The sequence below is a fragment of the Alexandromys fortis genome, unplaced genomic scaffold, assembly GCF_014885135.2.
Source record: "Alexandromys fortis isolate MF-2015 unplaced genomic scaffold, M_Fortis_MF-2015_v1.1 scaffold_100_1_3062724, whole genome shotgun sequence".
Lineage (NCBI taxonomy): Eukaryota > Metazoa > Chordata > Mammalia > Rodentia > Cricetidae > Alexandromys > Alexandromys fortis.
In genome coordinates this window covers 880,893-896,196 of record NW_026067992.1, presented here as the reverse complement: position 1 = coordinate 896,196, position 15,304 = coordinate 880,893, and the positions used below count along the sequence as shown (strand labels likewise).

General features: G+C 40.5%; 1 protein-coding gene across 1 annotated transcript in view; it reads right to left on the bottom strand.

Annotated features, from left to right (window-relative positions):
* Atp13a5 (ATPase 13A5) overlaps positions 1 to 15,304 on the bottom strand; it is a 122,347-nt gene that overhangs the window by 45,406 nt on the left and 61,637 nt on the right. The window contains exons 15-16 of the mRNA XM_050159928.1: positions 4,920 to 5,006; positions 4,152 to 4,308 (exon numbers count right to left, since the gene is read on the bottom strand). Of these exons, the coding sequence (XP_050015885.1) occupies positions 4,152 to 4,308; positions 4,920 to 5,006 (244 nt within the window). The remainder of the gene's footprint in view (positions 1 to 4,151; positions 4,309 to 4,919; positions 5,007 to 15,304) is intronic.

Below are 15,304 nucleotides of genomic sequence, written 5' to 3'. Positions count from 1 at the left end.
GCACATCAACTTTCACTTCGTAAAACGCTTTATTAGAAAACATAGAGCTTCAGACAGAGGTCACCAACAGCGTCACAATACTCTGATGAGGAAAAAAATGGCAAACTTATGCTGTTCTTTAGCTGTGCTATGTCCTGGTTCTGTGTCCTAAACTATGTTAAAACTTCATCCCTACTATGGCTGTACTTGGACACAGACCTTTGGAAAATAAATAAGCCATGAAGGTGAAACTTTCTTGGGTGGGATTAAAGTGCAGGACGATATAAGAGATGCTCTTTCCTCACCAGGATACAGCAGCAAAAGGGGCATCCACAACTGGAAGGCTAGCCTTCACCAGGAACCAAATTATCCAGCACAGCCCAGCTTCCAAAACTATGAGAGATAGGCATCTGTGGTGTAAGCCACCCAGCCCGAGGCTCTAAGTTATAGCAGCTCCCTTAAGATGACCGAGATGGATCTGACCAGTGTCCAGTATATTGATTGGGTTCATGAAGGACAGAGTTCATAACTGTGTGTTCTTGAATGAAATCAGAGAAGTGGCCAATTTTCCAGATCAGGGTTGATAATGTTCAGGCTACATTTGATGCAGTTTGCTCTTGTCAATAAAATTTTGAGCTATGTTCACTCGCTTGTTTACTGTCCATGATGGCTTGGTGGCTACAGTGGCAGAGTTGGTTAGCTGATGCAGACACTGCATGGCCAGAAAGGCCTGAAATATGCACTGAGTGACTCTTTACAAGAATAACTGCCCATTCATCATACTTGTGTTTGTATTTGTGTGTGTGTGTGCGCACGCGCACACGCTCACACGCACAACTGTGCCTATGTGGATGTCAGAGGGCAAGTTTGAGTCTTCACTTTCCTCCTTGTTTTGAGACAGCATCTCTTCTTCTGTTTATTGCTGCATAGACCATGTTAGCCATCCCGAAACCTGCTGGCATTCACTTGTTTCTGGCTCCTGGCTCCTGGTAGGGGCTCACTGAGGTTACAGATGCATATGTTACACATCTGGCTTTTAAGAGTCAGTCTAGGGATCCAAACTCAGCCTGTGAGACTCCTAGAGCTTTACCCACTGAGCCACATCCCCAGCGCACAGCTCTGCCTAACATGGATGCTGACTCAATGCAGCACTTACATGTTTTGGTGTAAACTATGTCTTTGCATTTCTAAATTCTTGGGGGTTTCTAACGCGCCCATAGGAGGGTGTCAGACGAGAGCTGAAGAACAACAGTGGCTGTGGTGGCCTAGACAGTAGCACAACCATGGCTGTGGTGGCTCAGGCGGTGAAGCAATTATGTTTTATTCTCCATTCTACTCCCAATTCACTTTCTGACTTCAACCCATTAAACCTCTTCTGCACCTTGGCTTACATCTACGACGTGAGTGATGAGTAGATCTTACCTTCCCATTTATCTTAGACTCTGCATATTTCTAAAATATTCCCAGAGGCATGGATCTAATCTCAAGGAATCTTCTAGCCCTCATTTCTTTATAGTACGGGGGGGGGGGAGATCAAAGGTCAAGGTGAAAGGTAGAATTGTATCAGCTGTTGTGAAGATAAGAGTGGTAGATTGGAGGCTGAACTCTTCCTGACATGGAAGGGGCAACAGGGAGATTCTCACTAAAGTCTACATGGCTAAACACAAAAGAGAATAAAATCAAATATGGTCTATACCCTGTCTGAGACATAGTTAATGGGATTTGGGAGGAAGGTCAACAACTGGAAGAGAGGTCCTTTCTTTCTCATTCTGGAAATCAGACACATAGCTTGTGCATGCTAGGCAAGTCCTTCATCCTTGACCTAGAAAGGGAAACATATGTCCAACTGTGGTGGCACAGCACTTGGGAGGCAGAGGGAGAGGCAGGCTGATTTCTATGAGTTCGAGACCAGTCTGATCTGTAGAGTGAGTTCCAGGGCAGCCACTGTTGTCAGAGAAATCCTGTCAAAAAAAAAAAAAAAAAAAACCAACAAAACAAAAGAAAGTGAGACTTAATAAACATTCATGAAATTTAGAATTCTGGGCACAACTGGAGGCTAATCATAACAAGTAGATGAAAGCCAGGAGGAAAAAAAATGCCAGTTTCATCCAAGTGAATTTATTTGAATGCACAAATTTTCTATAAATTTGGCCACCACTTAGGATATGCATATGTTTAGGAGAATATTAAATAGCACAGCTTGTCTCAGAGTCGGGACCAGAAAGACAAAAAATTGCTGGGAAAACCATCTAATTTAGTCTAATCATGTCCCCCCTGAAATATTTCTCTTTCAAAAAATATTTCCAACTAAGATCTGATTTGATTTAAAGCTCATTTCATGAGCTAGAATCTATTATCAACACTGCTCGGGTGGCCAAGAACCTAGGGCTAGATAGGCATAAGCCTGGGGGAAACCAAATACTGTTGTTCTGCTATAGGAAGATAGCGATAAAATGATTCCAAAAACATTTGGCTATACTCATACATCAGTGCCTTGCTCAGCCATCATCAGAGGAGTTTCCTCCAGCAGCAGATGGGAACAAAGACAGAGACCCACAGCTGGACATTGTGCAGAGTGAGAGACCTTGGAACACTCAGTCCTAGATGGGATGTCTCCACTAAATTCTGCCCCGAGAATTCAGAAAGCTCCACAGAAAAGGAAGAAGGAGTAAAGAGTGTAAGAGTCAGACGGGATGGAGGACACCAAGGGTACAAGGTCTTCTAGACACAGAAACACTGATGGACATAGGAACTCAGGCAAGACTGAGGCAGCAGACATAGGGCTTGCACAGATGTGAACCAGATGGGGCCCTACAGCTCTGAGAAACAATGGACACATGTCCCCATCACTACACAAGCTAGGTTCAGTTGGTAACCACTTGCACATGAGAAACTAGTGTTCCCCAAAGGAGTTTCACTAGGGAAACCCTTAGGGTGGACCCCATGCCCCACAGGAGATGCCAACACAGAATGAACTCTACGGCATCTTTGGAGGTTCCTTGTCTCAAAATGTTCTGCCAGGGCCCTTTTCTTTCTGTCTTTAATACCTTACAGGTCTTTTCTATATATATAATATGGCTTTCAGTTCTGTGTTTCTATGGGATTCCTGTGTATGTGAATATGTGTGTCTCTACATTTATGTGTGCCTCATGTTTTTTTCTGTTTGTTTTTACCCATTTCTGTTTTGTTAGATTTTGTTTTATCTTGTTTTATTTTATTCCTTAGATGTCTGTTCATTTCTAGCAAGAGACAGAAAGGGTGTGGATCTGGATGGAAGGGGAGGCAGGGAGGAACTGAGCACCTGGAGGAGGGGGAACCATAACCAGAATATATTGTAAGAAAAAATCTATTTTCAATAACAGAACAAAGTAATTCTCAGGGTGGGGAGATGACTCAACAGATACAATATTCCAAACTTGATGATCTGAGTAGAAGTTCTGGGACTACATGGTACATGCTGGAAGAACAGAAATGACTCCCACAATTTTCATCTCTCTCTCTCTCTCTCTCTCTCTCTCTCTCTCTCTCTCTCTCTCTCACACACACACACACACACACACACACATACACACACATGTGCACACACACAAACATGCACACATGCATATGCACACACAGACAGACACACATTACACATACATACATACACACGTGCACATACATACATACACACACATACACAGAGAGAGAGACACAGAGAGAGAGAGAGAGAGAGAGAGAGAGAGAGAGAGAGAGAGAGAGAATTTCCTATCTATTGTTCTGTCTCAGCTGCTAATCGCAGAGCCAGCCCTGTTCCCTTTGCCAGAGTGCAGAGTACCCTGTTATTCAGATCTGGTCAAGTGTTTGGATCCCACCCTAGATTCCCCACTAGTCATCCAGCCCATGTACCTCCTGCAGCTTAGCCTTACATCTTCTGCCACGACACCCCACTGTGGCTATACTTTGCTGCTGTGTAACAGCCAGATGTTTACTCTCTACCTCTGCACCTTCCAGTCTCCCCCTCTGCACCACAGGATCTCCCGGGCTGCTTTCACCTGCCTACAAGTCAACCCGCTCCTTTTATTGGCTTTGGTGGTTGAGTTCTTCATGTGCTTTTATTACAGTGGTGCAGAAGTTTGCTTTCTGTGTTTGGCATTTGAAATGGTTTTTCCTTTGAAAGATAAAGTCAGTACCTGTTTCGGATCGGCAGAACCTGGCCACCATTTCCGGAGCACCCTTCATGTAGACCTGGAGGCGAAGGTCACCAGCCAGCTGAGCGATCACAGACATCCTCTGCAGGCCAGAGGAGAAGGGAAACTGTCGCAGGACAGTAATGGAGTCCACCAGACTCTGCAGGGACATCAAAGAGAAGGAGATCAAAAAGCCTTCAAGCATTACTCGGCCAACCAACAGGGTTTCTCATCCGAAGAGCCCAGCCACATCATGGCATATTATATATTTATAATGCTTATATTTTTCTAGCCTATACAAGGGTGACTCACTCAATATATTATCTGGTCTCAAAACCGCTTACTGATGGCTGCCTGGAGAAATCCTAATCTCCTTCCAGGTCATCCTCTGTGATGGGATGCTTCTTTTTCCCAGAAACACTATTCATTCCCAGCTCGGCTCTCCCACGGCTCGTTTGTCAGCCTTTATTACAGCGCTTGGCAGGGTGTACTGCGCTGACTTGCACTCGTATTGATTTCTGACCACTGTGTGCTCTGCCCGTGCAGAACCCAGCAGTGAAGTCTAGCTCGGTGCTCCAGCGTGCATGGACACTCACTGAGTGTTTGCTGGAACACTAATGAGAGAAATGGGGATTGTAGGCATGGTCATACCAACTATGGAATCTATTAGGATAAAGCCTAACAGGAGAAATGTAAAATATGTGCAAAACCCGAACTGTCTCTCCAGTGTCTGGGGGAAGGAAATACGTGATCGAAGGAGGAAAATCGTACCTGACTGGCTTTTGGTCCTGGTTTTATTACGGTGCTTGAATCTGACAGGCCCAATTTGCAGGAAGGCACTTGGCAATCTTCTATGTTCTGTTACAAAATGAAACATTCATAAGATGCCTTGGAGACAAATAGGAAGAAACAGTTTTCCATGTGCAATGTGCTAATATTTTCAAAAACCCTTTTCAGGGAGCTTCTCTTCCCAGATGTTTCCTTCAATACCACCAGTGTCAAATGTCTGCCATTTTCATTAACAAAAAGGACTTCATTGTGAAAAATGTCGAAAATCCCAAAGTACTGTAAATACAGTAAGGTAGAAAGGGATGGGGAGGTGCAGGATGTGGGGTCACTGTTCTTCCCAGTGGCTGTGTCTAGTGGCTGGAGGAGGAGGTCGGGTCTTTAATCTTGTTCAGTACAACAGCTCTCCGCTGTGTGAACAGCTGTGCCCCCAAGATAAACACAACAACACAATTTTATGTTACCCCTGTGTTACTGGTCTAATTTAGTTAGCTAGAAAAGCTAGCAAGTTGGCCACGACCAAAGTAAAAAGCACAGTTGAAAATGGATTTTATTTCTTGGCTAAAAAATCCAAATATAGGCATTAGTATTATTGAGAAATCAACATTAACAAATATCAAAATATTAGAAAAGAATTTACTGTATTTTTTTCTTAATAATCTGTAAGGATATTGTCCCTCCCTCTTTATATCTAGCAGGTTTCCAGCTAACCAAGAATTAACTCAAGGCTCTATCAGATCCAGACTACATCTCAGTGAAAAGTGCTTTGTTTAGGGGTGAATATGACCATCTTGACAGTTCTTGCAGATGTGGCATTAAAGATTCATGTTCACAAACAAGATCCCAACGTGTGCATCATTAGTGCAGGTACAAGGGGTCTTACTAGGATCAGGATCCATGCGACACATAGTCACCATGGCTGCAGGTCATCACTACATCAGTTCCGCTGGGGCTGGGAGGGCTCTTCTCTTCAGGTCATTCATTGCTTTCCCTACACTAAGACCCAGGAAACTGGGTATGATTCTTGCTTTGCATCAAAACCTTCCTCAGAGCCACCAACTCATCTCAACATACTGATTTTAGGAATTTCCCTTCATACCAGGTTTCCCTTTTTAGGCACTGGCCTTCTAGAGAAACAAAACTTCCCACTATTCATCTCTGCATTAGCTTCCTGTGAGGAGTGCTTCATGCTCTGACAGCCGTTTGATCCCATTATGTTGATCCTAACAGTAAACGTTTTCCTATGAAATATGTGTGTGTACGTGCACATGCATGTGTGTGAATCCAGGCGTGCAAGAAGATGCATGCAGTATCTGTGATGGGTTTTAGATTGTGTCTCCGACTGGGACCCAGAACTCTGATTCAGCTAAGCTATGTGACCAAAAAGCCCCCAGAGATCCATTTGTCTCTGCCTCCCCAGCTCTAAGATTACAAGTTCATGACACCATGCAAATCTTTTTACCTGGGTTCTACAGCTCAAACTCAGATTCTTGTGTTTGCAAGGCAAGCACGTTTCTACCTGAGATCTCTCCCCAGTCTTTCCTTGCCCTTTATATATTACTTAGTGTTTTTGATGTCCCTCCCCTTTCTTTGGAGGTCAGCATAATGACAACAATCAAGGGACTTATTAAAGAATACTCGCTATTTGTTTGGCATTTTATAATGCCCAAAGTCACTCCAAATCTCAGTATCACCTGAGTCTGTAAAGGAGGTGTTCTTACTGCAAATGCACAGATAGGAGAATTATAGTGTTAGGTATAGATCTGAGTGGCCAGGGACAGGTGGAGAGCAATATTCACTGTCACAGCAGCACCCAGGACAGGTTTATGGTTTGTGCCCTTCAACTGCCACTCACACCCACCCAGCTCAGAAAGTAGGATTAGTTTGAGCAAGGTTCCTCTTTATTCATGTATAAACCTCTATTGTGCAATACAGTAGCTACCAGCCACTGTGGCTACTTAAATTTAAATCAACTAACAACTGCAATCAACAACTCAGTTCCTCACTTGCATTTCCATATTGCAAATGTGTGTTAGCCACATTGGGGAGTCTGCTGTAGACTTCTCTTTCTTCCAGGCTGTTGGGGAGCATCGGTATCAGCTTATGGCCTATCTAGAAGGATTTAGGGTCAAATAGGTTTCATGAATGCTACATGTCATGTTCTCCCTGGAATATTCAAAATGCACCATAGTATATTAAATAATATCCCTAATCAAAAACTACATTTAATTTTGTTTAAAGAGCAGTTCCCCAAATTATGAATTTAGGGACTCCTATACCATGTTATACTCTGTAACATAATTCTCTGAAAGAGGGGTTGAAAGATCCTGTCAGGATAAGACTAGAATTCATCCAAAGAGGATTCATTCATTTTTTATTATTATTATTATTATTATTATTATTATTATTATTATTATTATCATCATCATCATCATAGGTACTGCAGGAGCAAATGCTGGAAAGGAAAGGTGCCACTGTATCTCTCTACCTCATACGCTAGGGCTGAGGAGAATCTGATTCTGAAAGAAACTCTATGATATTTAACTTTAATTGTTAATTTGACACAACCTAGAATCATCTGAGAAGACAATCTCAATTATGGACAAATGTAGGATGAACTGTAGCCATTCCTATAGAGGTTGTCTTAAGTAAGTGCTATGAGAAGCCTCAGCACACTGTGGGTGGCACCATTCCCTAAGCAGGAGAACCTGAACTATACACAATAGTCTAGAAATCAAGGAGAAAGCAAACAGGCGAGCAAGTGAACATGTGTGTATTCATTTCTCTCTACTCTTGATTGTGGATGTGATGTGACTAGTTATTTGAAGCTCCTGTCTTGACTTCCCCACAGCACTGGACTGAAAACCTAGAAATTTAAGCTGAAATCAACACCCTAGGTTGCTTTGTGTTAAGATATTTTTTTTTACTCTTCTGTCATGCATTACATTCTGACCACAGTTTCCCCTCCCTCCATTTCTCCCATTCCCTACCCCACCTCCCCTCTCCCCCAGATCCACTCTTCTTTCATTTCCTGAAAGGGGGGCTTCCCAGGAGTATCCACTGAACAGGGCATATTCACTGTCACAGCAGTGACAATTGTAATAAGTTACAATAAGTTACAATAAGATGAGGCACAAACCCTCATATCACGACTGGTCTAGGCAACCCCACATTAAGAAAAGGATCCCAAGGGCATGCCAAAGAGTCAGAAAGTCCCTCCACTCCCACTGTTGGGAGTCCCACAAGAACACCAAGCCACACAACCATACTATACAGGCAAAGAGCCTCTCTCCAACCTTACAGGGTGCCTGTTTATCATGCCATTTTCTGTGAGCCCCTATGAGCCCCATTAGTTGATTCTGTGGGCAGTAGTCTCTTGGTATCCTTGACCCCTGGGGTGCCTACAATCCTTCCTCCCATCTTCTGTGGGGTTCCCCTGGTTCCACCTAGTGTTTGACTGTGGTTTTCTGCCTCTGCTTGCAGCAATTGCATGATAATGCCTCTCTAATGACAATGCGGCTAGGCACCAATCTATGAGTACAGAAGACTATCATTAGGAATCATTTCATTGACTTTTTTTTTTTTTTTTTTTTTTTTTTTTTTTTGCTTTTTTTTTTGCCAGTTGTGCTTGGTTCTATCCTGGGCTGTCCTGGATATTTTTATTATAGCAACAGAAACAACACTAGAACACTACAACCAAGCACTGTCACATCTCCTAATCCAAAAGGCCACTCCCTCCACTAAGTGTCCAACTGCCCTCAAATTCTGTAAACAAGGAAACAGAGCTGATGTGAACACAAACTTGTATAGACTGTGGGCATTGGTGGAAAAGCATCCTGAGCTCTGGGAACAGAAGACTTTCTAGCTGCGAGGGAAAATACAAGCATGTGTCTGCCTCCATCTCAGACACTGAAAGAGATACAGCGGAAAGTGTGGCCAACCAGCAGAGCAAAGCAGAAGAACAGCAGTCAAGAGGACACTTCATGCTGAGTGCCGGAGACACTCATTCTGAGCAGCAGGGAACAACTCTCAAGTCATGTCCACACAGGAATTCAATGGAGCAGAAAAAATACAGGAAGCAAACTGTATACAGCCATTCTGCTTCGACCTGGTTGAGCACCAGACAGATAACAGCTGCTTTCCCACCAGCAGAGCAAACTTCAGAGATGACCTAGGGGTAGGGGAGTCATCCTAGACAGGAAAAATATTGGCTACTAGTATTCTGGTTCCATTTTTTTGCTTTGTTATTTTTGTTTCGGTTTTGAAGTCACTTGATTAGGATTTACAACTATGTTTTATCTGCACCTGTTCTCTCCTGTTCTCAACTATTTCTCAAAGCTTAAGCCTGTTGCTTTACCTCTTATTCCTACTTCACGTCCTCCTATTTTCACTTCTTAATTATTCATATTTCTAGTCGTAATAGTCTTTGAACACCTACTTTATCCATCAATAGCTCTTTTATTTTCTATCCTCATTTGGAATGTAAATGGTGCACCTAACTGCTTTTCACTCTATTACCCGATTACTGACAAATCATTGCTTTTGTTTCTGCTCTTTGTGTCTTCCCTTTAGATGACAGAGACCATACTCGCAAGAGAAAACTACTCAGTAAGAAGAACCACATGAAACAAAACGAACAAAAGATGGGGGAAAACCATAAAAGATGCATCTACCCAGACAGACGTACAAATCACACATGAAACAAAACGAACTCCGAAGTTACTAAACGCCAGAAACAAATCACTAAAATTCCAGACAAATAATTTAGAATCCCACTTTTAAAAATGTTCAGTGACTTCATAGAAGATTAAATAAATAGATGAATGAAGCAAGGAAATTAATTCAGAGACTGGGTAATAAAGTGCTCATTGTCAAGAATAAAGACTTGAGTTGAGAATCCACTTAAAGCCAGGCACAGGACCACCTGTGTGCCAACCCAACCCAATGTTGCTACCATTAGATGGGAGACAGAGACAGAAAAAGCCACTGGAGCTGGTGGGCAAGCTAACCTGAGGTACACAGTAGCACACTGGAAGATTACATGGAAGATGGAGACTGATACCTAAGGTTGTTCTCTGCCCTCCATGCATACTTCACACAGAGAGTGTGAAGGAGGGGGAGTTCAGCATGGAAATGGAGATTTTGAAAAACTTAAAAATCAGAAATGTTGGAAATGAAAGACTTCAATCAGTCAAAAAGAGAGGGGGGAAGAAAACCGAACAATGGAGACCACTACTAATAAATGGACTAGACCAAAGAGAAAAGACTATTAAGGATAGAAGATAAGGTTCAGAAAGTGTTACATTCAGATAATAATTTAAAAACAAACATGATCACAATTTTTAGAAAATCTGGGACACAATCAACAGACAAAACAAATAATTCCTGGGGTAGGAGGGGGTTGCAATAACATTTAAAAGTACAGAACTATTGAATGAAATTTGCAATTCATTTCCCCAAATTATGTATATATGTGTATATGCATATGTGTATAGGTATATGTATGTGGTGGGGAACCTCCTTCAGCCAACGGCCTTTGAGAGGCTAGGCCAGTTTGGGTATGACCTTGGGTACCTAAAAGCCCGCAGGATCACCCGCTTGCTCTCTTACTTTTTGCTCACCACACCTGGATGTTGGATTTCGTTCCTGTTCCTTGTTGTGATCTGTGAGTTCTCTTTTAATAAGGAACTTTTTTTATGCCATATTAGGAGCTAGCATGAGATTCCTTTATTTTTACCCCCCCCCCATCTGATGTATTCCTCTTCATGTATGTCATTTAGAACTCTAAAGGAGAATGGCTGGAAAAAGAACATCTCAGATAGATTGTTATGAAAATGTCAAAAAGACAGAAGGAAGAAGCAATATTAAAAGTTGCAAGAGGGAAATTTCAACTTACTAGCAAAAGCAGAACTAGCGGAATAGATAAAACTTTTCAGTAGAATTCCTGAAGCAGGAAAGGAAGTATTTCAAACCCTGAAGCATAAAATATCCAACCAAAATTATTACATAGAGTAGAATTACTTTTTAACTTAAAGGAAAAATCAAGACATCCCAAGATACATACAAACTAAGGCATTCCATAGCCACTTTGTCAAAATTACAGAGAATATTTATAATAATTCTACATACAAAGGAGAAAGATAATTACAACATGATAGCACAAGGAAGAGAAAATTTCATGGGAAGAACAGACAAATAAATAAAAACTAGGAAAGAGTCAAACACACCCAGTTCAACAAGCCAGCAAGCTCCATCGCCCCATGAAAATAAATAGAAAAAGAATTTAAAAAGCTATGGGAAATAGCAAGTATATCTCAATAATAATTCCAAATATTAATGGCCTTAACTCTCTAATTAAAAGACACAGACTAGATGATGGAATCAGAACACAAGATTCAACCGTTTGCTGGTTGCAAGAAACACCGTTCACTGGCAAACACACAGAAAAGTTGAGCATCAAAGATTGGAAGACTTTAAACCCTGCATCAAGTAGATGCTGAAAACGGGCAGAATTAGCCAGTCTTACACCTGACAAACTAGATGTCAAACCAAAATTAGTAAGAAGAGATAAAGGATGTCACTACATGTTACTAAAAGAAAACATCTGCTAAGAAGATGAAAAATTTGAAGCTATAGGTCCAGTGTTGAGGCACCTTATTTCATAAAACATGCATCAAAAGACACATAGGGCCACATGCAATAAGACTGCATTGATTCCATTCACTGCTCTCATCAATAGTTAAGTCTACAGTTCATTGTTCAACTGTACCGTAAACCAGACAGATCAAATGGACTGATGGAACAGACATCTACAGAACACTCAACCTATCAGCTGTGAATATGCGCTGCTGTCAATGCCCATGGAACGTTCTCAAAAACAGATCTTATTTTGTGCCATAAAGCAAGTCTTGATAAATAAACTACATTTCTTAAGTTTTATAAGCTCACAGTAGAATAAAACTGAAAATCAATAGCAAGGAAAGCTACACGTATGTGTGGGTAATAAATAGTACTCCCTTGAATGATCAATGTGTCACTGAAAAAGTCAGGGAGGAAATTAAAAAATTCTCAGAGTCAATAAAAATAAAAACACGATTTATTGTAACTTTTAGGACATAAAAAAGTTAGTTCTAATGGACACGAATTAGTATGATGTTCTACACTTTAAAAACAGGGAAACCTCAAGTACATAACTTAATGGTTTGCCTCTTTAAAAAAAAAAGAAGAAGAAAAAGGAGGAGGAGGAGGAGGAGAAGGAGGAGGAGGAGGAGCCAGGTATTAAATTATAAGGGTAGAGCTGAAGTCAATAAAATGAAGATTAAAGGAGAGTTAAAAAAAAATCAAAGGATTGGTTCTTTGAAAAGATAAACAAGTTCAATAAAGCCTTAGTTAAATTCTACTGACAGAAATAAAAGATCCAAATTAATAAGAGTGGAGATGAAGAGGAGTGGTTACAACAAATTCTAATGAAATCTGATCACTAAGAAATGCTTTGAAAATATGTTTTAATATCAATAGTATGGAAAATCTAGAATAAATAGGTCAATTTCTAGACATTTATGACCTACCAATGTTAAATCAATAGATTATAAACATGTAAGCAACTTATACCAATCCATGACAATCAACAAATTGAACAGCAACAAAAAAGTCTCCCAACTAAGAGAAGTCCAGAGCAGATTAGCTCACTACCAAATTTTGTTAGACCTTTAAAGAACTGACTCAAATGCACCTCAAACTATTCCATACCATAGAAAGAAAAGGAAGCCAAGTGAATTAATTCTGTGAAGCTCGTGTTAGCATAACAGTGTCTAAAGAACAAATAAAAAGTTTATCCAGCTACAGGTCCATTTCTCTGATCTGATTCCAAAGATTATCAATAAAATACTTGTAAACCCAATCAAAAAAGACATTGGAAAGATTGTATATTATATTGAAGTTGTTTCATTCTAGAGATGTGTGGATGGTTAGTCAGACAGATCCGTAAATGTAAAAAGCACAGATGGACTAGGGACCAAAGCCACTTATTTCAACAGATGTAGAAAAGACCTTTGACAAAGTTCAGCAGGCTTTCACGATAACAGCTCTGATGAAACCAGGAACAAAACAAACATACTTGAGCAAAATAGTGGCTGTATGACTGTAGGAGCTGCATAGCATTTTGTGCTCACAATAACTATAAGGAAACCTTCTGGGAACAGATGGGGCTAATAGCTTGGTGACCTCTGCACATTGCCCCTGACTCCCCTAGACCCATATCTTGAATTTATTTAACTCCATCAATCTATATATCACTAGCTTGCCCCGGACCCTTATCATGGGCTTTTTTACCTGGAGCCTGCTTTCTTAATCTATAGAATGCATTTTTGTGCAAGAGTTTACTTGTACTTTATAAGTGTTTTGATGTAATCATATCTTAAGCTTTGTTGTGCACTCATAACAGGGTTAATCATCACCAGAAAGAATTTTTCTAAATTGTGCTGTGCTTAGGTACACCTAAAACAAACGACCCAATGTCAGGCTCTTGAAGTTTATAGCAACACCAGCTACTAAGTCATGCTGAACCAGATTGCCTTCTTGCTTCCCCTGCCTCAACACTCTGCTGGCCCTGGTGTTTGCAGAGACCCCCACATATGGCAAACATACAGCCAGCATGAGATCAAATGGGAAAAACTGAATCTCCTAGAAAGTGTGTGCTTTCTCAACTCTCCTTCAATCCAGTGCTTGAAGTCATAGCTAGAGTAATCACAAAAAAAAAAAAAAAGAAAGAAAGAAAGAAAAAGAAAAAAGAAAGGCATAAAAACAGGAAGAAGTCAAATTATCCCTGCTTCCCAATGGCATGGTCCTATACTGAAGTGTCTGAATACCTCTACCATAAAATTCTTGAATGTGATGAGCGATTTCAGCAAAGCAGCAGGATGCAAAATCAACAAACAAGTTGCAGTAGCTTTCCTGGATGTCAACAACAAGAAGGAAATCAGAAAGTAACCTCATCTATAACAGCTGCAAAAGATACCTTGGCTATGAATGGAATTTTTAAGAACTAATAGAAATATACATAAAACATAAAAATAAGAAAAAATTAAACTTTACTGAAACAGTATTAAAATTTTAACAACCCAGATGGATAGTTCTCCTGTGTTAATTGATACGCAGAATCAACATTATAGACATTGTCACATTACCAAAGGCAGCCTGCAAATTTAATGTGATCTCCATAAAAATTCCGAAGACACTCTTCACAGAACCAGAAAAAAAATACTAAAATTCATACAGAAACACAAAAGGCCCCAGAGAGTCAAAGCAATCCAAAGGGGGAAAAGAGTAAGATTAGGGGTGTCACAAAAGCTGATGCCAAATTATACTGCAGACTCACGATGACAAAACCAAAGTGATCGTCACATGTCTACTAACTGTCTACTACACAGAATCAATGTGGTCCTCACATGTCTACTAACTGTCTACTACACAGAATCAATGTGGTCCTCACATGTCTACTACACAGAACCAACATGATACTCACATGTCTACTGTCTACTACACAGAATCAACGAAGTCCTCACATGTCTACTAACTATCTACTGCACAGAATCAACATGGTAATCACATGTCTACGTCTACTAACTGTCTACTACACAGAATGCAGACCGAAGAGATAGAGAAGACCTAGCGGTGAACCAGTCACAACCCTCTGATTTTTGAAAAAAAAAATACTAAAAAAAATATTTTTGACTAATGGTGTTGGGAAACCAGGATCTACACATGTAAAATAAAACTAGATTCCCATCACCTACTTGGTGAAAATATTGATTCAAAATGCATTGAAGACTTTAGGACCAGAAATTTTAGAACTGCTAGGAGGGAAACACTTCACGACCTACACAAAAGTACAGATTTTCAGAAAAGGGTTCCAGCAGCTCAGGAAATAGTAGCAAAAACTGACAAATGGGAATACATGAAATTAACAAGCCTCTGTGCAGTGAAGAAAACTAAGAGTGAAGAGAGCCTATGAATTGGAAGAACAAGCCACAACCAGCACTGATGTGGATTTGAAAGAAAAGGAACCTCCATATACTGTCGGTAGTATTAAAAATCATTATCAAAGTTCATGAAAAAAACTAAATATAGAATTAATACATGATCCTGTTACATCACTCCTAAGATCACCCTTGAAGGAATCTACTTCAGCACGTCACAGAGACATCTACACACTAATGTTTGTGACGGCACAGTCTACAACAGCCAAGCTGGAGAATCAAACTAAGTGGACACCAGCAAATAAGTGGATAAGGAAACTGTGGCATACTTACTCAGTTTTATTCATTCATAAAAACAAAATTGTGTCATTTTGAATAAAAATTGATAAAACA